Source organism: Desmodus rotundus, chromosome 12 (assembly GCF_022682495.2).
Source record: "Desmodus rotundus isolate HL8 chromosome 12, HLdesRot8A.1, whole genome shotgun sequence".
Classification (NCBI taxonomy): domain Eukaryota; kingdom Metazoa; phylum Chordata; class Mammalia; order Chiroptera; family Phyllostomidae; genus Desmodus; species Desmodus rotundus.
In genome coordinates this window covers 19,998,239-20,025,040 of record NC_071398.1, presented here as the reverse complement: position 1 = coordinate 20,025,040, position 26,802 = coordinate 19,998,239, and the positions used below count along the sequence as shown (strand labels likewise).

At 41.7% G+C, this 26,802-nt stretch overlaps 3 protein-coding genes across 4 annotated transcripts in view; all 3 read left to right on the top strand.

The window, feature by feature from the left end:
- The window catches only part of RFWD3 (ring finger and WD repeat domain 3), a 31,256-nt gene extending 16,564 nt beyond the window's left edge, over window positions 1–14,692 (top strand). For both annotated transcript variants that reach the window (XM_053915260.2, XM_045191849.3), the window contains exons 7-13: window positions 4,469–4,583; window positions 5,075–5,291; window positions 8,094–8,244; window positions 9,074–9,250; window positions 11,309–11,523; window positions 12,747–12,958; window positions 14,021–14,692. In XM_053915260.2, the coding sequence (XP_053771235.1) occupies window positions 4,469–4,583; window positions 5,075–5,291; window positions 8,094–8,244; window positions 9,074–9,250; window positions 11,309–11,523; window positions 12,747–12,958; window positions 14,021–14,164 (1,231 nt within the window). In that variant the 3' untranslated portion in view covers window positions 14,165–14,692. The remainder of the gene's footprint in view (window positions 1–4,468; window positions 4,584–5,074; window positions 5,292–8,093; window positions 8,245–9,073; window positions 9,251–11,308; window positions 11,524–12,746; window positions 12,959–14,020) is intronic.
- On the top strand, window positions 1,123–1,872 carry LOC112300751 (ubiquitin-ribosomal protein eS31 fusion protein-like). The gene has a single exon (XM_024556083.3). The coding sequence runs from the start codon at window positions 1,214–1,216 to the stop codon at window positions 1,646–1,648; it is 435 nt and encodes a 144-aa protein (XP_024411851.2). The 5' UTR covers window positions 1,123–1,213; the 3' UTR covers window positions 1,649–1,872.
- Window positions 14,693–25,708: 11,016 nt separating the features above from the next.
- GLG1 (golgi glycoprotein 1) overlaps window positions 25,709–26,802 on the top strand; it is a 106,473-nt gene continuing 105,379 nt past the window's right edge. Inside the window, exon 1 of the mRNA XM_024556084.4 lies at window positions 25,709–26,180. Within this exon, the coding sequence (XP_024411852.2) occupies window positions 25,731–26,180 (450 nt within the window). The 5' untranslated portion in view covers window positions 25,709–25,730. The remainder of the gene's footprint in view (window positions 26,181–26,802) is intronic.

Genomic DNA, 26,802 nt, shown 5'->3' with positions numbered 1-26,802 from the left:
ACTATGAACACTGAATTTGAGATTCCTGGTGTACAATCTTTGTAGCCAAATCATGGCCCTCTGAAACATTCTCCAAGTCCTAGTCTCCTCTTTGCTAGACTAGGCTTAATAATCTATTTTTTAAAAGGATCTAGCGTATTACTTAAATGTTGCCATTTTTGCTTGTGGTATTCCTAAACCCTCCTATAACAGCACTCTATACAGAAGACTCATGAATGAAAGTACACAGGCACAACCATTTCGAGAAGCTCTTGGCTCTGTGCTTCAACAGCCTTTTAAAGTAATTCTGTCCCTGACCATCCTGGCTCAGTTGGTTGAGTGTCATCCTGCAGAGTGAAAGGTCACTGGTTTGATTTCCCGTGGGGACACGCCTGGGTTGTGGGCCTGTCTCCTGTTGGGTTTGTGCGAGAGGCAACTAATCGATGTTTCTCTCCCTGTCTTTCTCTCTCCCTTCTCCTCTCTAAAAATAAATAAAATCTTTAAGAACATAATTCTTTAAAGCTGTAGTACATTTATTTTTTTTTTAATTTTATTTTTTTTATCCTTACCTGGGGACATTTTTTCGTTGCTTTTTAGAGAGAAAGGGGAGAGAAACATTAATTGGTTGCCTTCTTGTATGCATCCTGACCAGGGATCAAACCTGCAACCTGGCTATGTGCCCCAATCAGGAATCAAACCCACAACCTTATGGTCTGTGGGACAAGTGCTCCAACCAACTGAGCCACCCGCCGGGGCAAACCTATGGTACATTTACACAATGGAATGCTACATGACTGGGAAAAAGGAGGTCTTACCTTTTGCCTCAGCATGGGTGGACCTGAAGATTGTTATGCTAAGTGAAGTAAGCCAGTCAGAAAGACAAGTACCGTACGATTATATAGGGAATCTAATGAACAAACTAAACAAGAACAAAATAGAAACAGCGGCATAGATGCATAAAACAGACTGTCAGCAGGAGACTGGATGAAAAAAGGTAAAGGGATTAGCCAAAGAATATATATGTATAACCTGTGGACACAGACAACGTGTGGTGATGGTCAGAGGGAAGGGGGAGTGGGGGCTGGCAGAGAAGGAAGTTGAGCGGGGAGAGATGGAGACATCTGTAATAGTGTCGACAGTGAAGATAGAGAAATGTGAGCTGTATAGACATTTAATAAAAATGAATGAGGCTCTCCCTTTCTGATCCGCCATCTGTGGTGGAGTCGCCTCCAACATGCAGATTTTCATGAAAACCCTTATGGGGAAGACCATTACGCTTGAGGTTGAACCCTTGGATACAATAGAAAATGCGAAGGCCAAGACGCAGGATAAGGAAGGAATTCCTCTTGAACAGCAAAGACTGATCTTTGCTGGCAAGCAACCGGAAGATGGGCGTACTTTGTCTGACTACAATATTCAAAAGGAGTTCACTCTTCATCTTGTGTTGAGACTTCGTGGTGGTGCTAAGAAAAGGAAGAAGTCTTACACAACTCCCAAGAAGAATACGCATAAGGGAAAGAAGGTTAAGCTGGCTGTCCTGAAATACTACAAAGCGGATGAGAATGGCCAAATCAGTCGCCTTCGTTGGGAGTGCCCTTCAGATGAGTGTGGTGCTGGAGTTTTATGGCCAGTCACTTTGCCAGACATTATTGTGGGAAATGTGGTCTGACCTACTGCTTCAACGACCCAGTAGACAAGTCATTGTATATGGGTCAATAAAAGACATGAAGTAACATTTAAAAGAAAAAGAAAAACGAATGAAAACAAGATTTTTAAAGTAGTTCTACTTCAGGCATTTATTCTAAAGAAACAATTAAGGATATGTGGAGAGATTACTTAAACTTTTTATTTAGCATTGTTAAACTAAGCCAGAAGAATTAATTGGTTGAGTAAACTGTGACAGAATACTATACATTTCATTAAAACTGCCTTTTCTTTTTAAGGTCTTCAAGCTCATTTTAAAGATTTTTTAAATTTATTTTTAGACAGAAAAGGGAGGGAGAGAAACATCAATGTGTGGTTGCCTCTCACGCACCCCCTACTGGGGACCTGGCCTGCAACCCAGGCATGTGCCCTGACTGGGAATCAAATCCACAACCCTTGGGTTGACAGGCCAGTGCTCAATCCACTGAGTCACACCAGCCAGGGCTCATTAAAACTGTTTTTGAAGTGCATATAATATGTTGTCATGTGAAAGCACATTAGTGTGATTATATATTTGTGGATTAGAAAAAAAATAGTAGTCATCGAGGAGTGGAATTACAGTTAGTTTTAATTTTCTTTGTTTTTTCTTATTTGCTCCAACAAACACTTATTTGTAGCATTTTAAAATGGCAGTTGTATTATAGATACAATAGTGCTTATGAACTAAGTTCTCCTTAATTCCATCTCTTTACCCAGAGGATCTATATATAGTACAATTTAAGATGTTTTATATTTTATGCAGATGTTACTGGATTATAATTTTCCTTCTGTAGCTTGATTTTGCGGGGGCACTGGGGGTTTAGTATTAGGTTTGGACGCATCCTAGTTGATACATGTAACTATTTATTTCAATTTTTGCATAGTATTTTAGTTCTCTGATTAGAATTTGCTTACGTATTTTGTGGTGGTGGACAGTTAAGGTGGTTTCCAGTCTTTTTTAGTAAAAGCCACGCTCCAGAGAGATTGGTGAGTTTCTTGAGGTCTAGAAATGGAATTGCTTTATTGTGGGTTACATGTAATTTCAACTTTCCTAGATAGTGTCAAATTGCTTTTCTAAGAAGCTGTTTCTAGTCTATACTTCCACCAGCAATATTTTTTCATTTTTTGTACCCTTGCCTACATTAAATTATCAAACTTAGGTTTGCCAGTGTTGTGGGATGAGGTAGTGTTTACCTAACCCACAGTTCCTCTGTTGCTAATGAGGTTGGACACACTCTTTTGTGAGTGTTCATATTCTTTACTCATTTCTGTAGAGCAAAACATCATTTCTTACTGACTTACAGTTTTTCATGTTTTACTTATACTAATTTTTTGTTAGTTGTGTACATTACAGATAATCCTCCCCTAATGTGTGGCCTGTCTCTTAACTTGTTTATGGAATCTTTTATTGAACACGAGTTTTTTATTTTAACACACATCTTTTATCAGTCTCTTTTTTGTGTGCTTTTTGGTCTCCACTGCTTCAAGGTCATAAAAACATACTATCTTCTTCTCAAGGTCTTTAAAAGTTTTACTTTTTAATACAGGTTTTTAGTCTATCTAAAATCTGGGTATTGGATAACCACTTGTGACAGCATACTTATTAAATAGTATGCTCTCTGTATAAATTTTCATTGCTACCTCTATCCTAAATTAAGTTTCTATGTATGAATGGACTACTCTTTTGTTCCATGGTCTGGTTGTTTATTTCTACTCCACTACAAGTTATAATTTACTGTAGCTTTAAATATGTTCTCTTAACTTGTTCCTTAAAATTGACTTTGTGGTTCTTGGTACATTGCTCCTCCATACTAATTTTAAAATTAGTTTGCTAAGTTCCATGAAAAACCCTTTGAGATGTTTTTTGAAATTGCATTAAGTTTTTAGAATAACTTGAGAAATGCCATCTTCATGATTCTGAGTCTTTCCAGACATGAACATTATATAATATCCTTCCAATTATGGTTTTCTTGTGTCTTTTACAAAAGTGCTTTAATTTACTAATCAGTTACATGGTACATGGGGAATGTGATTGATCTAATTTTCTTAATCTTGATTCTAGCACCTGCTGAACTCTTAATAGTTGGTAGATTCTCCTGAATTTTTCATGGGATAAATAGGGCAACTTTAGTCCGTCCTTTGCAGATTTCATCTCTTTTTCTATCCTGTCTCATTGAAGTAGAAATCTTTTTTATTTCTTTTTTTTGCATTTCGTATATTCAGATTGTCTTTAGGTACATGCACACTTGTGATTTTAAGTCCTGGTGGATGTGCCCTTTCATTCTGCATTGTTTCTCTTTATGCTCATTCATGCTTTTTAATTCTAATTGGTCTTTCTTTTGTTAGCATTTTCCTGGTACAAGCTTCCTCTCGTTTTAACTTCAGCCTCTTTTGTAGCATTATTTGAGTGTCTGATGAAAGCCTGGTAGCTTGTTATTTTCTGTCAATCCAAGAGATAACCTTACTCTTTTAACATGTCTTTTTACTCTTTTATAATTTGGCCTTACCTCACACAGCCACGTGGCTCTGATCCCTCGTTTTGCAGTTTTAATCCTTATTGCTTAAGGAACCAAACTCATTGTCTGCTTTAATACCAAAGCCTAGTAGGCTCATGAGTTCAGCCCTGCATGCTACATTTTTGTATTGTTTCTGGTCTTGAGAGATTTTTCTCTTGTTATATTTTACTTACTGTCATGATCTGTTTACAGCAAAGTGTGTATATCATAGCATGAACTTACTATGCCCCCTTGATGGGAAGTGTTCTGTAGTCTTCTAATGTCTACCTATTGCGGGTTTCCCCCTCCAGTGTCTTACTACAGGAGCAGATGCTAAGGCAGCAGGCCGAGTTAGAAACAGCACAGTGCCGGCTCCAACTCCAAGTCCTCACTGAGGAATGCACCAAGCTTCATAATCGTGTCCAGGTGAGTTTGCCTTTTCTAATCCAAAGAACTTTTGGGATAGGAATTGAAAAGGAACCTGAATATTACTAAGGCTCATCTCAGATACAAATAGGATTTATCAAATTTTTCAGCAAGTACACATGACCAACTCTTTATTTCTGATTAGGGCATTTGTCCAAAGTATATATGCTTCTTGATGAATTCTAGTGCAGTCTGAATTTTTTTTTAATTAAACCAGATAATTCAAAACAGGTCATTTCACCTTTCTGAATTTACCAGTAAAATGACAGTTTTAAATAAAAATGACTTTCAACCCTACTGTTTATGATTCTGTGCTCTCTTTATTTCATTTGCTTATTGCCAATACTGTGAAAATGGCAGCAATTCTCTAGGGTGCATGTCAACATTTTTGTATAATGGATGAGAAACCTCCTTGTATTAGATCAAGAAATTTTGCGGGAGGGGAATAACAAATGAAAAAGCTTACATGTACAAAATCTTTGTCATTTTAGGACTTGCAAAAACTTATTCTGCAACATCGGGATCAGCTATTACGGCATCCCAGGGGCTCCCAAGCACCATCCAAAAGCAGCTCACGCCCGCGCAAGTACTGTTTCCAGAAGACCTTCACAGTGTCTCAGAGTGGAAACTGCCGAATTATGTCACACTGTGATTCTCTGAGCTGCCTGGTGGTTTCACAGCCTTCTCCTCAGGCCACCTTCCTTCCAGGTGAACAGTCTAGAGCCTCAGCTTTCATATTTATTATTGGACTCCATTTACTTCTCTTCTCCCTTTTTTGGAGAACTCAGGACTCACTAGTGGGTGAACACTGTCCACAGCCACCAAATGACCTCTTTTCTTTTTTTAAAGATTTTTTTTATTTATTTTTAAAGAGAATGGAAGGGAGGGAGAAAGAGAAACATCGGTTGGTTACCTCTCATACATACCCTGACTAGGAATTGAACTGGTCAACTTCCACTTTGTGGGGCAACACCCATCCAACTAAGCCACACTAATCAGGGCCAGATTAGCTTTTTTCATGGTTTCCTGTTCACGCAGGTGTTTCAGGATACTGCAAAGGTGTCTTTACTATCTGTTGACTTCATTCTGTAAATTTATTCACCGCGAGGTCAGAAATAGTGAAAATCCATGACAAAGTAAGAGAATATGAGGTACTCGGAAGTGTGCATTAATGGTATAGTCCAAGAAGGACTGTGTGTTCTTACATGTTCCACTGAATTTACAGATTCATTTTAGACTGGAAATGTTTGAAAAAACACTCCCTGGAGGGTTAATTCAAATTAAAACAAGATTTAAGCCCTGGCCGGGTGGCTCACTTAATTGGAACATCATCCTGTGCACCAAAATGTTGTGGGTTTGATTCCTGGTCAGGGCACATACCTAGGTCGCAGGTTTGATTCCTGGTTGGGGTGCAGACAGGAGGCAACTGATTAATGTTTCTTTCTTCCCACCTCTCTTCCCCTCTTCCTCCCCTTCCCCCTCCTCCCCCTCCTCCCTCTCCCCCCTTCTTGCCTCTCTTCTTCCCTCCCCCTCTCTAAAATCAATAAACATTCTCACATGAGGATTTAAAGAACATTTAATACTTATTTTCAGGAGTGTTGAAATTGACAGATTCCAGATGAAAAGAATTTGGGAATATATGCATTATTTTATCAACAGTATACTAATATTCTTATATTTTATGCTTTTAAGGTTAATTTTACATCTTCCTAATGTTGGAAACCAAATCTCCTCGTGTGCCTAAATCATTCCTAAATGTTGATGTTTCCTTTCTACTGTCTTCAGCATGTGATTTTTGCCAAGTCTCAGGTCCCTTTGCCTTAGCCTGATATCTTCTGTCTCCCCCCTTAGAAGTTCCATCAAATGCTTCAGAACTATGTACCACAACTTTTTTATCCACTTGTCTGTTGGGCAGTTGGGTTGCTTCCACATCTCGGCTATTATAAACAACGCTGCAGTGAACATAGGGGTGCACATATTTTTTCCAATTAGTGGTTTGGGTTTCTTTGGATATATACCCAAAGAATTGCTGGGTCATGAGGTAGTTTCATTTTTAATTTTCTGATGTAACTTCATACTGCTTTCCACAGTGGCTACACCAATCTGTATTCCCACCAGTGCACTGGGGTTCCCTTTTCTCCACATGCCCACCAACGCTGTTGTTTGTTGGTTTATCAATTGCCATTCTGACGGGTGTGAGGTAATATCTTGTGATTTTAATTTGCATTTCTCTCATGATTAGTGACATTGAGCATCTTTTCATATGCCTGTTAGCCATCTGTATGTTCTCTTTGGAGAAGTATTCATTCAGGTCTTGTGCCCTTTTTTTATTCTCACCTGAAGACATTTTTTTCATTGCTTTTAGAGAGAGGGGAAGGTGGGGAGGGGGAGAGAGAAACATTGATTGGTTGCCTCCTGTATGTGCCCCAACTGGGAATCGAACCTGCATCCTTTCCGTGTATGTGATGACGCTCCAACCAAACCATACCGGCCAGGGCTCCTCTGCCCATTTTTTAAGAGAGCGAGAGAGAGAGAGAGAGAGAGAGAGAGAGAGAGCGAGAGAGCGAGCGAGAGCGAGAGAGCGAGCGAGAGCGAGAGTGAGTGCGTGTGTGTGTGTGTGTGTGTTGAGTTGTATGGGTTCTTCATAAATTTGGGATCTTAACCCTTTATGAAATGCATCATTGGCAGATATGTTCTCCCATGCAGTAGGTTGTCTTTTCTTTTGTTGATGGTTTCCTTTGCTGTGCAAAAACTTTTTAGGTTGATGTAGTCCAATTGTGTATATTTTTCTTTGTTTTCCCTTGCTTAAGCACTTACATCCATTCTTTATTGTTTAATGCATCTTGCATGTTTGTGTTTTCAAGTAGAATAGGATCTCCAGCACACTCACTGTCTTGCACTTTCTCCCTCTCTTTCAGCAGCTTCATTAAAGTATAATTAATATAAAACAAGCTGTGCATACTTAAGTGTATCATTTGATGAGTTTTAATATATGTATACACCCCTGAAATCATCACCGCAATCAAGATAATGAACGTATCTATCACACCAGAAGTTTTCTCATGCGCTCTGGTAATCATCTTCTGACCTGTCCCTTTCTTTTCTCATCCCCAGGTGACAATTGATGGACTTTCTGTCACTATAGATTACATGTTCTAGAATTTCACATAAATAGTATTATTTTGGTGGAGGGGCAGTCTGGCACCATTCAGTGTTAAGTTTTTTGAGATTCATTTGTATTATTTTCTATGTTAGTTTATTCCTTGTTATCACTGGGTAATATTCCATTGTGTGTATGTACAATGGTTTATCATGTATCTGCTGATAACTTGAAGTGGAGTATACTTTTTATAATAAGTTACAACCCCAGGAAATTTATTTTTTTTACTTTTTCCTAGGATCTTACTGTACATGTTAAGAAAGGTGGATGGACAAAGGAGCTACTTGGAAAGATAGTTTGCCCTAAGTTGACCGTCAGTGACGTATCTCACTCTCTCTTGTCTTTGGCAGGTTTTGGTGTTAAGATGTTCAGTACTGCCGACATGAAAAGCAGTCAGTACATTCCCATGCATAGCAAACAGATCCGCGGACTGGCTTTCAGTAGTCGGTCCAGTGGCCTGCTTCTCTCTGCTTCCCTAGACAACACTATTAAACTGACCAGGTGAGTACTTTGGGGAGGAAGATGAAACTTGGACTGTTTAATGTTGAAGAGCATGGAAATTAATATTTGTGTTATGATGGCCTTAGCTTAGGGTTTTTTTGATTTGTTTGTGTTTATTTTTGTTTTATTTGTTAGGTGGGTTTTTTGTTTGTTTGTTTTCCTCTTGTCTGTTTTAAAAAGTTTACAAAATAGATCTTAAGCTATGCAGGTAAGAGTCACACCCTTGAGATGATAAAGTGACAATATGGAGTCACCATACCAGCTTAGGACTGCTTATTCCTGGTCTATTACCTGGATCATTCTGCCTAACAGAAGTGCTTACTGGGAGCTCACTCTCCTTGGGTGCCGTGATGACTTCTCTCATTGGAAGTAGTTCTGATTAGATGTCTGATAGTTGGCTTCCGTTTAATTTCTGCAGCTAAATCTGAGGGATGTTGTGATAGCACACTTCAAGCTTTTTGACTTTGCAGGAATGCTTCAGCTTAATGTATTGTTAATGTTTTATTTTTCTTACATGTTCAACACGGAATAGCATAACCAATGTAGTAAATAACTGTGGAGAATGTAATGGAAATACAGTGGGAATGTGCTGTGTCTATGTCCCTTTAATTTACTCTTATTTCCTTATAGCTCAAGGAGAACCCATGTGCTCCCCCCCCAAAAAAAATATTTTAGAATTATAAGGAGTTATTTGGGCAGTCCTTAAAGGAATAGTTTGGGTGTATGGGTTTATTCTTAAGTGATCGACATTAAAATAATAATATTTATACTTTGTTATATATTTGATTTTCTTAACACATAGTTGTAAAAGTCTCTTGTAATTCCACAGCCTGGAGACAAATACAGTGGTCCAGACTTACAACGCTGGACGTGCTGTCTGGAGCTGCTGCTGGTGTCTTGATGAAAACAATTACATCTATGCTGGACTGGTCAATGGTTCAATTCTGGTATATGACCTTCGAAACACGAGTTGTTATGTCCAGGAATTAATACCTCAGAAAGCCAGGTAGGGAGCCACTCACTTTTTTCCTGTAGGTAGCGTCTTTCTCTTGGAAAGTTATTGTATTAATCCTGTCTTTCCAAGAGTGTTTCACAGTTGGTCAGAATTCCTCACAGAGGCCAGTTCTCTATGAATCCACTGATCTGTTCTCACTTAGGAATCAGAAAGATCCTTAGAGTTTATGCTCATGTTATTTTACATGGTAGAAGGCTCTGGTATCAGGTATAACCAGCTTCATAGAAGAACTCATCGCCCAACATGGCAAAACGGTGTCAGATCTACATTCAGTACCCAGCTTCACTTGGTATGAGCTATGTAATTTTGTCCTGTTGTGACCTTCATCTATAAAATATGGTCAGCACACTTTTGCTTTTATAGCCACATGTCTAACACACAGAAAGAAAACATTAAAAGGTAGCCCAGTAAAAAGTGATTTAAAACTTCCCTAATCCACAGCTAAACCAACTTGGTCTAAGGATACCGTATTACTGTGACTTATTTATAATCCAGTTACAGAGTTGGGAGGTTCGTGGAGTCAGTTCAGGTTCTGAGGGTAGGTGGCCACCAGCCCCACTGCGGCTCTTCAGAATGCGTTGAATATCTTGGGCATGATGCTCTCCTGGCGGCATACAGGTCTCAAAAGGAGAGAGGGGTTTGTGACCTAGATCAGAATGAGAAGTGACTTAAGAGAGAATTTCCATTTGTAATATGAATATATATTAAAAGAGGGGTGACAGGATCTAAATATAAAGATACCACTATAGTAATAATCACTGACTGAAACCTGACCTCAACAATCTGTGGTATTCTTTTCATTTGGATGGGGTGAAATCATGCTTCAGTGATGTTTGTGGTCTGTGGGCCTGAAGGTAATTGATGTAAACTTACACAGATGTGAAATCCAGGCAAAGTAACTGCCATTGATGGAGAGGGACCCACATAGAGTAGACAATAAAGTAACGCAAATAGCAAGGAAATCATGTTTGTGTGCATTGTCTTTATTTTAGTTTGCTTTGGTTAGCTGCGTTGTGACTGGGAAATGAAATAAGATGGCAGTCCTGGCCGGGTAGCTAGTTATTAAAGCATTGTCCCAATACCACCAGGGTTGCAGGTTTGATCCCTGGTCAGGGCACGTAGAATAATCAACCAATGAATGCATAAATAAGTGGAACAATAAAATTGATGTTTCTCTCCCTTCCTCTCTTTAAGATATTAATGAATAAAAAAATTGTTTAAAGCCCTGACTATTGTGGCTCAGTGGGTTGGATGTTGTCCCACAAACCAAAACCTGGCTGGTTAGATTCCCTGGTCCAGGGCATATGCCTGGGTTGCAGGCCAGGTCCCCAGTTGGGGGTGTGCAAGAGGCAACCAGTCAGTGTTTCTCTGGCACATAAAGGTTTCTCTTCCTCTCTTTCTCCCTTCTTTCCCCTCTTCCTAAAAATAAATAAATCTTTTATAACGAAAAAAGGTAGACAGAGTGCTTTGGCCACTTAAGCAGAAAAAAGTTCATAGGAACATAGTCTGTAAGCTAATATTTCTGAGGCAGTTCTTGGCATAGTCTTGATCAAGTGCTTGCGGAAAGAGATGGAGAAAATCTCTATAAAGAAACAGTCCTGTTTATAAATTAAAATGTAGTTGCTTGGGGATATATTTTAAATGAGAGGTCGGTCAATTGCAGCTTGGAAGTTGCATTTAGATGTATAAGCTGTGTTTCTTCTCTGACTTTTCTATGTATGTGGCTAACTCCATTTCCAGAAGCTCCTACTAATCAGACTTTCTGGTAATTGTTATCTTGCACTATTTAATTTCTTAGTCCATTTTTTTTTCATTACTTTTAGACCATATTATGTCTCTTCCAAAATTGGATGTAGAATATTATATGTATGTCCTTCTATTTCTACAGAGTGGGTTGGTGGTTTTTATCAGATGTCAGAGAATAACAACTCACAGAAGGTTTAACTCTTTTATGGAGGCAGAAATGTGCTCAAGGTGGTTCCTGGTAGTGGGGTCTGGAATAGTCCAAGTATTAGAATGTGAGGCGTGGGTTCTTTTCCTTCCCTCCAGGTGCCCGCTGGTGTCCCTGTCATACATACCCAGAGCTACCTCGGCTGTATTTCCATATGGTGGAGTGCTGGCTGGAACCTTGGAGAATGCTTCCTTCTGGGAGCTAAAAACGGGCTCTTCTCATCGATCTCATGTGCTGCCCATAGAGCCAGGGGGCTGCATAGACTTTCAGACAGAGAGCAGCACCCGACACTGTCTAGTGACCTACAGGCCTGGTGAGTGTTGGAATGCCCTCATGAGACCACCCGTGATTTGTTTGGGAGCACGTTTGTGGAAGAAAGGAAAGGAGAGTTTTCCCTATCCCTCAGTAGTACTGGTAAGCCCCTCAGACTAACAGCTCTTAACTACTACATTGAGGATGATGACCCCAAGTTTCTGCGTAGAGCCTGCCTCCCTGCTCCTCACTTGTGTGAACCGATTCTGCCAGGTACTTACTCCCTGGAAGGAAATCAGCCACTTTAGGAGCTCCCCCGACTAAGAACAGTAATGAAATAAGGAGACCTGCCATTGAGCCACTCTCAGGTCACTTTCATGTCTTCTCCCTGCTCCTCACCTAAGAGAAAGGCCCAGATGAAGGCAGCCCGATAGGGCCCAGACTAGGGCATTAGCTGCTCCTTCTTATTTGGGGCCAACATAGTTACGTGAAGAGTAGATGGACAACCATGGTTGTGTGGGCTTAGCTAGTGAACTTCTCACTGCCTCCAGAACTAGAGTGCACCCCTGACAACCAACTGTGCTCAAATTCTTGGGTTCTTTGTACCCAGAAAGGTATGAATCTATGTTGATGAGCTATTCTGATGGTTAGGTAGATGTTTCACCCGAGATAGTCATCAAAGTGCAGTGATTCTACTAGTTGTGGGTAGATGTAATCATTTAAAATTTTGTTTGAGCTGAGCAGTTGCCTCAGCAGAGTATTCTGACCCTTTCAGTTCTTAGGCACCTTACAGGTCCTCTGTCTCTAAGACTGATGCACTGTGTGTGACATAGAGAAAACTTGGGCATTCCATTTTGTTCTTGAGCTTTTGTTTGCCTTCCAGCAGAACCACAGATGTTTCCCCTTTTGTAATACAGTTTCACTTTGTAAAGGTGTACAGTTGCAGGGCTAATGCGGTCCCCACTGGGGAAAGGAAAAATAATTGTAGTCAGACTGTTAAAACCCAAGCAGAGGTCTGGCAGGATACAGTGATTTTCCTAAAAACAATAGCCCATTCTCAAATTGTTTTTCTCATAGGCAGAACCTATTGTAGATAACTTAATCCTAGGCTAGGGCTCTGAATGTCATTTTGCTGTATTAATTTGTTCTTGTTACTACGTTTGCTTTGTAGCTATCTTGATGGTTTAATAAGTTGTGGCTTTTCCACTTAGCTAGGTTATGAGTGTCTGAGGTACTTGTTATTTGAACCATCTCCATGGAGCAACACTTTTCTCTGTCTCATAGATAAAAATCATAACACCTTACGAAGTGTGCTGATGGAGATGTCCTACAAGCTGGATGAAGCTGGAGATCCAGTCTGCTCCTGCCATCCTGTGCAGACATTCCTTGGGGGACCCACTTGCAAACTACTGACCAAAAGTGCTGTTTTCCAACACCCAGGGAAGAATGGCAAAATCCTGGTGTGTACTGGCGATGAAGCATCAAATTCTGCCCTGGTGAGCCTATTATTTTTTATATAAAATGTATAAAGCAAAAAGCCAAAGTTCTCCATGATTCTACCTCTGCAAATTTGTGCATATGCATGTTTGCTTAGTTTATTTTTTACGAGTCACACTTTCCATACTGCTATGTGGCTTGTTCTTTTCCCATTTAACTTCCTGTCTTGGTTACTTTTCCATTTCACTATATGTGGATTCACCTCATTCTTTTTATATAAGCTAAAGTGTTCCATGGGCCATATTTCCAACCTTAAAAAAACGACCACTGTAACCCTCTATAAAATAATTTTTCAGGCATCTGTTCTCTCAATCCTGGGTGAAACCAATAGATGAAGGGTTGCTGGGGAGTTTCATGATGCAGGGGTCAGCCTTTTAACACCTGAACATGTAGATCAACCTTAGCATCACTGTAAGTGGGCTTTTCAGGAATAATTGCCTCTTGATGCAAGGCAATATGAAGCACAGGGCACCTTGAACCTTAATCTAGGCCTTACTTAAGTATATAAGGGTAAAATGACATGAAATTGGCAAAGAGAAAATAGAATCAACAAAGTAGGTATAGTAAACGCTTAATCAGCTGGGTAATGGGTTGCTCAATATACTATTTACTTTTTAATACTTTAAATTTTTTTCATAATAAAGTTTTTTAAATAAAAAGAATGCACTAGTTAGAAGATAAGTTCTAAATAACAAAAATAAAATATATATTTTTTAATTAATTAATTTTTAAAAAGAAGATAGGTTCCATGAGGCCAAGGACAGGGACTTTGTCATATTGTCCCTTCTGTCCCTAGACGACTACCCAACACACATTGAATGGATGAATGCTAGGTAGGCTTGGTCTTAAGAATCACTGAGAGGTGAACTAATAGCTGATTATAGTAGGTGAAGCCATACCTGGATCGTGTCAGGTGTGCTGAATTTTTATAACCTGTGAGGGTTAGGGCTTTGCTCCCCAGACAGTGCTCTCTCTCTGCGTCTCTTTCTAAGTTGATGAGAAAGAAAGCAAGTTTCCCAGCTGAATTAAATGATTTTACCTTTTATCTTTGTCTTTTTTAGCTTTGGGATGCTGGCAGCGGCTCCTTGCTGCAGGATCTGCCGACTGATCAGCCTGTTTTGGACGTCTGCCCTTTTGAGGCGAACCATAGCAGCTACTTGGCTACCTTAACCGAGAAGATGGTCCAGATCTATAAGTGGGAGTGACCCTGGGCTTAAAACTTCCAAGGCATGCGGCTGGTTAATGTTAAATGTTGTTTGCTAGCACCCAACAGCCTTGAGCAAGATCCCTGCTTATTAAAGTCTGTGGCCTAGAACTTTTGAGAACAATGTTCCTTCATATTAGTATGATTCTAAGACTCCAGATCACTGAAACACTACAGATTGTGTAATTGCTGTGTTCATCAAAAGAGTAAGTGACTGGTACTATGTCTACATTATCCCTTTCTTTGGTTAAAAGCCTTCATGAATCTTTGTTGAGAATATGTACTTTCAGACTGTTTGCTGGACCACGGAGTTTATCCTCCCAGCAGTCTTTTAGGATATGATTGTGCACTGACCATTTCCTAGGCCCTGCTTGAGTAGTCTTGTCACATGGGCTATTTGGTTTGGGAATGCCTATGTCCCTGAAGGGACTTACCATTTGATGCTGCTTGGATGCAGTGTGGATGCAGAAGTCTTCAGTTGAACACAAGAGGGCACTATACCTTGCATATGATTTGATCTCTTTCTGACCTTCTGGGCTGACAGCCTTTTAGTAACTTGGTTTCATCCCCACAGAGTGTGTAATAGAGCACATCTGGTTTACTTTGTGGCAGCCACAGTTATGTTCCAGTTGCGCAGTGCTAGGATATTGGCGTGTCCCGTGATGGAGGCAGCTGATAAGCTACAGACAACTTTCCTAATGCCGAGTGCATTAAATTCATTGTATTGTGAAAGCCAAGGAAAGAGACCGGTTATTTGAGCAGTGAGGGGAGCTTCTTTTTTTTTTTTTTCTAGCCAGCGTAGGCTCTCATGAGTGGTTTTGTATAAGCCAATGCTTTGAAGACCATTCCTTTTCCCTCTCATTAGGAAAAGATGATTGATTGATAGGTTAGAGCTCTTGAAATCTCCTAGGATCATATCAGGAGCAGTGGGCTAATAACTAAAAAAGACTTACAAAAGAGAAGTTGCTCAGTCTGCTGCTGTGCTGAAAACAGGAGATGGGCTTGTCTCTTCCATTCCGAAAGAGTTCCCACATGAATAAAGCCACCCCTTCTGAGCGAGGGGCTGTTCTTGAGCATGTAAAGTCTTCCCTGTGTGAAAATAATGTTCGATTCCAAGTTCTTTTGATTTGCCTTCCTTCCTAATCTTTTCTAAAAGTGCTAGTACAGTGATTATTCTCAGGGAGGTAATAGTGGTTGGAGACATGTGGGTTGCAGGAGATGCCTGTTAACTTTTTTTTAACTCTGGATTGTCCACATTTGGGCGCTGCACTTTTCTCCAGTGGAGGCTCAGGAGTGTGATTTTCTCAAATAATTGTTGTAGAAATGTTATTGTTTTTATTTTTAAAGAGTTACGACCTGTCAACTTCTGAGCCGTTTCCAGCCTTTCTCACCAGCGAGGGGTTATTGCAGTAGATTTCCCCAGAGTTCCAATTTCTAGTTGTGCCTTTTAAAGAGTGGCCTTCTATTTTAGGGATTTTTTGAAAAGCCAGTTTTCAGGGCCTGGGAAAGATCCCCCTTCTCTCAGAGGAGATACTCCTTTTGATAAGGTCATGGTTCAGTTGCCCAGGCCTAGAGCTTCAGTGGCAGAATGGGATTTGAATTAAAAAGCAGAACACATCTGGTTTCAGTAGATTGTCACAGAGAGGGATGCAGATGTTCCAACCCTGGCTGCCTTTTGTCTTGGGCAGCAGTAGGATTTGATTAGCCTGGAAGTACACTCAAGAGATGCTGATTGAGTTGCCTAAGCATAGCAGCCAAGGGACTTATTACCAGAGAAGTTGGTGAATCTCACCTCTTGCCAGTCCTTGCATTCCTCCAGTAAATTTGTATGTCTTAGAAACAAATTCACGTGACTGATTTCTCCAAAGGGAAAACACCTCACCTTTAGCCACCCCCCAACACCGCACCTGGCAGGAGATTGTAGACCCAGACTCCACATCCTGCTAGACGCAGGCCTGTACAGCACCCAGCTCTTCCTTACCGTGTTTCTTCGTTGCTGTCTCTAAGGTTGAAAATATCTTGTTGTATATGTCCTTTTACCTGCTTTGAAAACGGGGCAGTAGGATCTCTGTTAGTGTGTTTTAATGTTTGTGCTTTATATTTTAATCTTAATGTGAAAATAAAGACTCTACTGTGTTAAATAGCTCCTGGTGTCTTTTGTCTCTTTGACTGCCAGAAGAGGCGGGGACATGTTTGCTTCCTGGGAGAGGGCATTAATCCCAGCCAGGTAGATTTCTTCATTTCATGCAGTACTAGGTTTGAGTTATGCGGTTACCCTGGATCTGACATCTTATTTAAATTGATGAGATATTTGAGGCTTTAGCTAACAATAACTATTGCTAATAGGAAGCTGTGTGTTAGCCTCTCATGACCCCCCCAGTGTGGTCTTTAAAAAAAAAAAAAAAAAGACATGAGAGGGAGAGAAACATAGAAACATCATTGTGTGGTTGCTTCTTGTGTTCCCCCTACTGGGGACCTGGCCCACAAACCAATGGTCTGACTGGGAATAGAACCTGCCACCATTTGCTTCACAGGCCAGTGCTCAGTCCACTGAGCCGCACCAGCCAGGGCCTGGTTGTTTTGTTTATTCTGAGACCTAAGGGCCTAAATTCTGAAAGCTACATTTCTCAGACTCCCTTTGTCTGCTGGTTCCCATTAGCTTCTTTCAATCCAAGAGTCTAATGTTGGAGGATGCAAGAAGAGGAAAAGACTTTACCTTTTGTTTCTTTTCATCTTTGTCAGCTCTTCTGATGGTGTCAACAGCATTGGGCTCCTGGGTTCCTGCTCATCACAGTTCTGGCTACTTGCTTCAGTTTCTTTGTTCTATTTAGTTCAGGAATTTCTGTTGCCAGAAATGGTGGTGTTCAGGGATTAGACTGGAAAGGCTGAGAATGTCTTTCAGCTGCATAGCAAATGGAGTATACTGGATTCCGGGAGGACTGAATCCATAGGTGAAGTTTACTGTTGTCATGGAGACTGGTGTTCCAACAGAAAACGATAGAAGTTCTGGGATAGAAGTAAACACCAAGTTACCAAGAAACCAAATACTCTCTTCCACTGTACTTTTTTCCCCATTTCAGTGATTAACTGTAAGTAAAAATCTGAAAATAGGTGTTTTTGTATCCTGTCCTTTGAAATTCTGAAAATAGATGTTGGTGTGACCTATCTTTTGTCAACTTTTGTTTGTTGGTAATGATCTCTGCTGTTTTTCCCTTTATAGTTCACAAAGCCCCTTTCCAATATATTACTTTTTAAGCAGTGTTATAGAATAAGTATTATTCTAATTTACAGAGGAGGAAACAGGTTTAAAATCCTATTAAAGGAAAATGACATTTAGGTGGTATTTAATTAAATTTTACATATCCTAGTCTTTGCATTTTATACTTTTCATTACTGACAGCTAGGTAGCAGTTGGGAAACTTGGGTGAAAGCTCACTTTCACTTTTTGATATCTCTGTCTCCAGAATAGCCTGGGCTAATTTCCCACTTCCCCTACATTTAAAATGAAAATACAGTAGTCATGTACATTATTGCAACTCTTTACATCCATCCAAATGCCCTCATTATTGTTGGGTTTCTCGGTGCTGAGGCTGGGAACACCACTGTTCAATGGGTGAGTCTGTGACACGGGGACTGGAACCGCCTGTCCGGGCTCATCACAGAGGTCAAGTGAGGAGGGGAAGAAAGAAGGTGGTGGAGCTGCTCCGGCTTCTCAGAAATTCACGGACACTATGGAGGAGCTTGCTTACCCAACTCTTGTGGAGAAATAAATCAGGGGGGGCGGGGGGACAAGGTATGGCATATAGTGGTCATGAAAATATGCCTCAGATCTCCAGCTGTGGGAACTGCAATTGACCGATATCCCAGCCACTGTCCTCTGAAATTTCATCAGAGTTCCCTCTGAGGCCACACTCCAAGGATTGCTTCCAGCCAATGACTGAGCATGGCAGAGATGTTAATACAGGCCCATTCCAGGGAGGCTTACATCCTAGTAAGTGGTCCATAGCTAATCCTGTCTGGAGGAGGCTTCTGATAGAACCCAGCGGGCAAATAGTGAAGTACATAATGAAACCCAGTCTAGGCTAGTTCTAACTGCAGCGCTATCCCCAAGGCAGAAAATACATAAGTGCTCAGAATATAATTACTGAATAAATTAATGAATATAAAAATGACATGTTGACAAGGGATAAATTTTCCCAGGGAGGCTTTAAAATGTTGAGACTTGAGATAAGGATTAAAGGATAAATAATTCTAGGATGAAAGGGTTGGAACTTGATGGGTCCATGTTCTGTTTGATCTTGAAATCTCGGGCATGGCAAAGATCAGGATGTTGCCTGAGGAAAGGGAGACCACCGAGACAGTCCTGTACTACAGCAATAGTTGCTGTAAAGACCGATGGACCAGTATTGGCTTAGTTGTGGGGAAAAACTTGAAGACCATAATCAGAAATTTTTGAAAATGGCTCCAAGTGTTTGAGCTGTGCAGTCAAGTTTGGGAAAGTCTGCTTGCACTTCAGAAGCTGCAATAATAGTCCTCAAATGGGAAAAATGGTTAAGAAGTGAGGGGGAGGGCAGTGCTCTGCCCAAACATCTCTTCACCTTGCCTAAAGAGTGGATGACAACAACTGGAGGGTTTCAGGGAAGTAGGGACATTTCTGCCACTCAGCAGTGCGAGCAGTAGTCAAGTCCTCACTGATGGCCTCCTGTGTCTGACACCCTGCTGCGCACTGTGAGGGTAGTCGTGAGGTGGTTAATGACTACCTTTACTGGCTTTTGCTTGGCAATCAAGTCACCTGCTGAAAAACCCTTCAATGGCTTCCCATTGCACGTACATGTAAGTAGACTTAAACCTAATGCAATTGTTTTCTGTTTACCCCATATGTTCTTTTGCGGGGGATTGATCAAGTGCTTTTCATTACAGGATTTTTTTTCTTCTGTTAGCTTTTCACTTACACCTTGTAGTATTCCTGTAGCATTTACCCTAGATTCTAGGGCCTAGAGGTTACAATCTGCATCCTTGATTATGTGCTGTGGGAGCCATATCACTATTGCCTATGTTATAATCCCTTGTTATTGTCCACATGTCTACCCCTTCAGTGCTCTTTATTCCCTCCTAAGTCCTGTGCTGGGGGATCACTTTCCTTCAGCCTAAAGTAATACATTTCTGCTAGCAATGAATTACCTATCTCAACTTTAGTTTGTCTGAAAATGCCTTTATTTCATTTTTTTTTTTAAATTAGGACTTTAGCCCTGGCTGGTGTGGCTCAGTGGATGGAGTGCCGGCCTGCGTACCAAAGGGTCGCCAGCTCGATTCCCAGTCAGGGCACATGCCTGGGTTGCGGGCCAGGGCGCTAGTAGGGGGCATGCAACAGGCAGCCACACACTGATGTTTCTCTCCCTCTCTCCTTCCCTTCCCCTCTCTCTAAAATAAATAAAGTATTTTTTTAAAATTAGGACTTTATTTTTTAAGCAGTTTTAGATTCACAGCGAAATTTAGAGAAGGGCACCTGGTCAACATGGCTCGGTTGGAGCGTTGTCCCATACATACACAAAAGGGTGGGGGTTCAATTCCCGATCAGGGCACATACCTTGCTTGTGGGGGTGTGGGTAGGAGGTAGCCAATTGATGTTTCTCTTTTTATTGAAGGAAAATGCTCTTGTTATCTGATGTACCAGTTTGTTTATCCATTCACCAACTGAAGGACACCTTACTTGCTTCCGAGTTTTGGCAATGATGAACAAAGCTGCTATAAACATCCATGTGCAGCTTTTTGTGTATATATATATATATTTTTTTTTTTAATCTCCACCCAAGAATATGTTTATTGATTTGACAGAGGAGAACATCAATGTGAAAGAAACATTGATTGGTTGCTTCCCTCATGTGCCCTGACCAGGGATCGAACCTACAACCAAACCTGCAGCTGTGGTATGTGCCCTGACTGGGAATCAAACCCACAACCCTTCAGTGCACAGTGCACAGGACAACACTCCAATCAACCAAGCCACACAGGCCAGAGTGACCTTCATTTTTGAAGTACATTTTCCTTGGTTGTGGAATTCTAGGTTACCAGTAGTTTTTTTCTTTTAGTATTTAAATTATATCATGCCAGTATTTCTGGCCTCCATAGTTTCTATTAGAAGTTAGATGTCACTGTTATTGCTTCTTTGAATATATTGCATCTTTTGTCAGCTTTTAAGATTTTCTCTCTTTTATTTTCAGAAGTTTCATGATGACATGCCAAGATGTGGTATTTTTTTATATTTATCTGCTTGGGATTCACAGAATTTCTTATCTATAGGTTGATATTTTCCATCAGTTTTGAGAAATTCAAAGCAGTGTCTTTTCAAATACTGAGCTGTACCATTTTCTTTCTCCTTTCCTTTTGGGACTTGAATTATATGTATGTTAGAACTTTTGACTTCTGTCTCATGTATCTCTGATAATCTGTTCTTTTTTTTCTTAATTCCTTTTTTTTTTCTTCTTCTTTCTTTGGATATTTCTGTTGACCTCTTTCCTTCAATAATTTTGTCCAGTGCTGTAGACTGAATATTTGTGTACCTTCCCCAAATTCACAGGTTGAAATTGTAACCCCCAGTGTCATGATGGTGGGGCCTTAGGGAGGTGATCGGGACTTGAGGACGGAGCCCTGGTGAACAGAGCTACTGCCCTTATAAAAGAGGTTCCCGGAGAGCTCCCAGACATCCTCTCACCCCGTGACATTATAGCAAGAAGAGAGCTATGTGTGAACCAAGAAGTGGGCTCTCACCAAACATTGAATCTGCGGGCACCTTGATCTTGGGTTTTCCAGAATGCAGAACTGTGAGACATTAATTTCTATGGCTTATAAACCCAGTCTGGGGTGTTCTGTACAGCAGCCCAAACAGACTAAGGCATCCAGTCTGTTGAAGTCCTTTAATGAATTTTAATTCTGGAATGTTTGCTTATTTGTATAGAATCCAATTTTTTTTCATCTATTTTTTTTATTTTCTGTAACAGTCACAGTTATTTTAAAGTCTCCGTCTGATAAATCTAATATCTGAATCATAAGTTTGTTGACCTTTTTTTAAGTTTTGATTATTTAGTTCAATCTTGTCTTTTTAGCACAAATTTTTTATTCAATGCTGTATCATGCAGATTAAAACTTGCAAAGTCTCTGGATGATGTTATCTTTCTCTAAAAAGTTTCTCTTATAGACAAAGTACTGGTTGGTCACCTTGACCCCACTGAGGCATATTTTAGATTTTATTAGAGTTGGCTTATTGTAGTTTTGCCCTTTTTTCAAGGGCAACAAGTTCCTTGTTCCTAAGATGTTGTCCTCTCCTAGATTCTGGCCTTTATACCTAGGGTGTAAGCCTAGGAATAGACCTAGGGTGAGGTCTCAGTTAAAAGCCGGGGTACTTGTTCTCAGGCCTCTGTACCTCAGCAGGGTTTAACTCTAACTTCTATTTCCTCAGTACTTACATGGTCACTGAAATCTCAATTTATTGTTCTGTTAGCTGCTGTTTTCTTCTGGATCTGTTGATGTCTCAATCTATGTCTGCATAGCTTAGGAATCAGCCAGAGATGAGAGAAATTTGTTCACAGATTTTTGGCTCTTTCTCTGTGGTTTCCTTCTCCAGTATTTTGACCTTTAAGTCCCCGCCATTTGGGGGGCTCTGTGTATTTTTAGCCCAGTAAGATTACTGCTTACTGCATGGGTCCAATTCTTTTGAGCCAAATTTGGACAGTACACTCGGGGAAAAGAAATCGGCAGTGGAGGTCCCCCATATACTTTCCTTTTCTTAAAGATTGTATGTGGCCCCTTATTCCCTGACTGCATTGGCTTCTTTCTAATCCATTCCAAAGACATTTTATGTATCTTATCTAGATTATATGGTTTTATTTCAGTGAAAATGAAAACTCTTAGTCATGGTTGGAATCAGAATCCTCCCTAATAACATGTATATATAGGGCCTACAGGGCCCTGTATGACCTGATCCTTGACCAGTTCTCGACTCCTTCTAGTTGCCCACTTCTCTCATTTTAATTCAGCCACATGGACCTTCATGTTAAATGCTTTTTCCCACGTCAGGGTCTTGAACTTGTTAACCTCTGCTTATGGAGCACTTCTGTTATGGTCTAAATTTTTTCCCCCCTAAACTCTAATTGAAATCCTAATTGTTGTATGTTGTATGTTGAAATCCTAATGCCCAATGTGACAGTATTAGTAGGAGACGGGCCCTTTTGGAGGTGCTTAGGTCATGAGAGTAGAGCTCTCATGCGTGGGGGTTAGTGTTCTTATGTGAGACCCCACGGAGCCTCCTGTTCCCCTCCACTGTATCAGGGCACTGTGAGAAGTTGGCATTCTGCAACCTGGAAGAGGGTCTTTGCCACAACCCTGCTAAGCTACATCCTGATCTCAGACTTTTGGCCTCCAGAACTGTGAGAAATAAACAAGTATTGTTTATAAGCCAACCAGTCTGTTATTTTTGTTATAGCAGCCTGAACAGACTAAAACAACCTAGATCCAGTTCTTTACATGGTTGTCATCTTTATGCCAATTGGCTCATTTATTACTCAGTTTTTTTCCTAGCTGCCTTCATGTAGAAGTTCCTACCCACCCCAGCCAATAACAGAAAATAAAGTATCTTTTATTTTCTTTATAGCACTTAACGCTGTCTGAAAATATCTTGCTCTTTCTTTACTGTCTTATTGTTTATCATATGAGCCAGTGCAACTGCGCAGCAGATATCTATTGAATGAATTAGAAAAGTGAGAATCAAAAAACTAAGGGTACAATAAAGGGTAAAATGAATTCCTGGTTTGTGACAGAGGTAGTATATTTTATCTTGAAAAGTCAAATGAGGGTTGACCCACATTAGGTCAACCCTCTTTCCGGCGACTTGGGGGTTTGTGACTTTTGGAAGGTCTAGGCTTGCTGCCACCGCCTGAGCTGGCTAGGCTCCCAGATTTCTCATGGTATCTTGCTTCTTGGTCGCCGTGATTTCAAGATAGGCTCGTGTACTCTTCCCTATCTCCAGAGACAATCTGTGGCTGGGCATAGGGTTTCCTCATTGCAGGATGAGATAGGCGACTGCTGGCTCCTCCTAGCAGACTGTCAATTTCTAGCCTTAAACTGGCTTGAAATAATCTCCCACTTGTCTGAGCACATGCAGATCCATCATTGAAAATTAATGGCCTCTAGTGACTTCTAAAGAACTTCTGGTGATGTCTCTTGTACGCCTGATCGAGACTTACCTATGCCATGTGTCTGTTAATGAATACGTACACTTCTCTGGTCTACCCTGCGCTGCCTTAGTCAATGCTCAAGGTTAGCAGAAGTCTCAGGACCATTTTATGGCAGTAGCAGATGTGAATGTTGGAGAGGCAAACATGCCCTTATTCTTAAAAGACACAGCGGGCAGTTTGTACCCCCAGGATATTCTGTCTTGGGGGCTCCTTATAGAGCCCCACCCCACATCCCAGGCTCTGATCTGTTTTTGACTGCCCATTTGTGGGTCAGCACAGCCAAAACTGCCAAAGCTGCATTTTTAACATGTCTGAACAATTGGTATCACATGCTTCAAGTTGCCATCATTCCCCAACATGCTGGATTGGCAGAGTCGGATAAAGGTGCACCAGGACAGTGGGAAGCCCCAGGGATTCTGGTCCTAGGCTGGCAGACTTCATCCTGGGCAGATCACTTAGTACTGCTCTACAGAACCCTTACCATCTCTGTGCCATTCCTCAGTTTACCGTGTTTTGCCGTATATAATGCTCACTTTTTTGAGGGAAAAATAAGGGTGCACATTATACATCGGTATAATAATTACACACAATAGGTAAAATAATGGGTCTAATAATCCCGTGTATAATGTGCACAAAAATGTGGGTTCACATTATACACGGGGGCTTATTATACATGACAAAATATAATATTTCTTTTCAGTCCTTTTGATTTTCTTATTTTCTTAATTTCCTCCCATCCTTCTCTCTTGCTTTTTTCCCCCTTTTCCTTCTTCTCCTATGATTGTTCTGTATAGATAAAATCATCCTAGTTTTGACTTTCCTGGTTTTCTTGCCTGTTACAGCCTATGTAGTTTCTAAGGTTGTGGAAAATTTACTGTGGACCAATACCTCTCATTGTGGGGAGGGGGCAATTTTGTCCCCCAGGAAACATTTGACAATGTGTAAAGACATTTTCGTTGTCTTAGTTCGAGGGGGGATCGCTCCTAAACATCCTGCAATGCACAGGGCCCTTCCCCACACCAAGCAGGAACCTAGTTCCCAATGCCAGCAAAGCGTCGCTGTGCACAAACCCTGCTGTAGATACAATTCTCGATGGTTGCATATTGTTCTACTGTTTGAAAGTCACTTATTTATTTAAACACCAGTCCTCTGTTGTTGGATATTTATTTTGATTTTTTTTACCTAATACAAATAATATTGAAATATACTCATGTGTTTTGAATTAACACAGAACATAAATATTCCTGTTTTCCTGCAAATGCTGAACCAAATTTCAGCAGTGGATATGGTCAATGTCAAACGATCGTGACAATTAGAACCCAACCTTGTCCTGATGCATGACTAAATGACACAGTGACTGTGGAAAAGCTTTGGGAAGATACCTCACCTAAGGAAAGGGAGGAGACACTGGTTGAGCTGAAACAACCTACCCCTGCCTAACGTGCTGCATTCAAGTCAGCAAGAACAGTTACCCACGCACAGACTTAATAGGCCTCAGACATGTTTTTTCTTTTCCTTTTTTTAAAATTTATTTTTTTATTGTTTTTCAAGTACAGCTGTCTCCTTTTCCCCCCTCCACTCCCGCCGCCCCACCCATCCCCGCCTCCCATCCTCTTTTAAACGGGAGTTTTAAGTTCCGGCGAGCAATCAGATTCACGCGCAAAGGGCTTCACGGTTTATTTATAATGCTGGCTATAACTTTAAATTCCATGTCGTGGGCCGGGCACTTTCCTTATTATTTCTAATCTTCACAATTATACTTTACATCAGAGCTCCTCTTCTTTTGAGACGCACAGAACGAGGTTCGGAGAAGTTAGAGTTGGCTAGTTTGCTGAAGAACAAGAATTATAAGGGGTCTTTTCTTATCCCAGAATCTGTGCTCCCAACCCCGACTCAATACTGCCTTCCCTGGGCAAGAGAGACTTTTGAGGCGGGGTGAAGGAGGCAGGGAGAGATGAAAGAAGAGACTCTTAGATATTGGAGTACACCTGACCATGTAAAGTTCACCTCTATTGAATGGGCAACGTACTGTACCGGCCATCTTGGTTGTGGCAACCCCAATTCCTTTTTACTTGTCTGTGACGACAACCGAGAGAATAATGCAAAGCCGCTCAACTTAGATTTTTTAAGAAGCACCAGCAACTGTCCCGGCAAAGAGCGAGGCTTTCTGGGCGGAAGTCCTGGGCGTCGGCCGTTCCGAGCCCAGTTTGCGGCGTCCCGTTCCCAACTCGCAAGTCTGCGCCGGCCGGGGAGGGGCTCGGGTGGGCCCTGCCTGCCCCGCCCCCTCATTTAAATACGCGGCGCCGGCGGCTGCGTCGAGCTCGCCGCGGACCCAAGATGGCGGCGTGTGGACGTGTACGGAGGATGTTCCGCTTGTCGGCGGCGTTGCAGCTGCTGCTGCTGGCGGCGGCTGGGGCCCAGAAACTACCCGGCCAGGGCGGCCACAGCCAGGGCCAGGGCGCCGGGGCCAACTTTGTGCCTTTCGTAGGGCAAGCTGGAGGCGGCGGGCCGGCGGGTCAACCGCTAATCCAGCTGCCTCCGTCATCTCAGCTCCAGCAGCAGCAGCCGCCGCAGCAGCAGCAGCAGCAACCGCCTCAGCCACCACAGCCGCCTTTCCAGGCTGGTGGGCCTCCAGCCCGGCGGGGCGGAGGGGGGCCCGGCGGGGCTGGCGGGGGCTGGAAGCTGGCGGAGGAAGAGTACTGCAGGGAGGACGTGACCCGTGTGTGTCCCAAGCACACCTGGAGTAACAACCTGGCGGTGCTCGAGTGCCTGCAGGACGTGAGGGAGGTGAGGAGGCAGAACGGGGCCGGGAGGGCTAGTCCTGGTGCGGGCCGGTGGGTGTCGCCAGCCTTGGAAGCCGCTGACGCCGATCTGCCGCTTACCTCGTTTCCTCCGTGCTGCACTCGCTCCTTCCTTCTCTGTCCCTCTCTCCTCGGCGCATTCCGAGAAGACGTTCCCCCCCCCACCCCCGCCCTGGTGTTGGGGTATGGGACGCAGACCCCGACTCCTGGCCGCAGTCCGCCAAGGCCCAGAGCGTGTTTATGTTTGCCTCTGTCTTTTGTGTGATGCTCTAAGCACAGTGGCTCCTCGCCGAAGACCTGTTCAGGATTTTGCCATCCGTTTCGACTTGACAATTTGTAGCAGCCCTCTTTTAACGTGAAAATGGTTGGCGTACTTAAAGCTGTTAATGAGTGAGCCGCTGTTGACTGCCAAAGATAATGTTTGTGTATATATCTTGGTTTTTGTCTGATGTGTATTGTAGTCAGCCGAATTTACTGTCTTGACCTCATTCTTTTGTAATTCTCCTGTTATCTACCGGGTGCTGAAACTGATGTATGCTTTCTTCCCATTCACTTTTTTTTGGTTGTTGTTGTATTTTAAGTTTAAGCAATTACTGCAAGCGATTTAC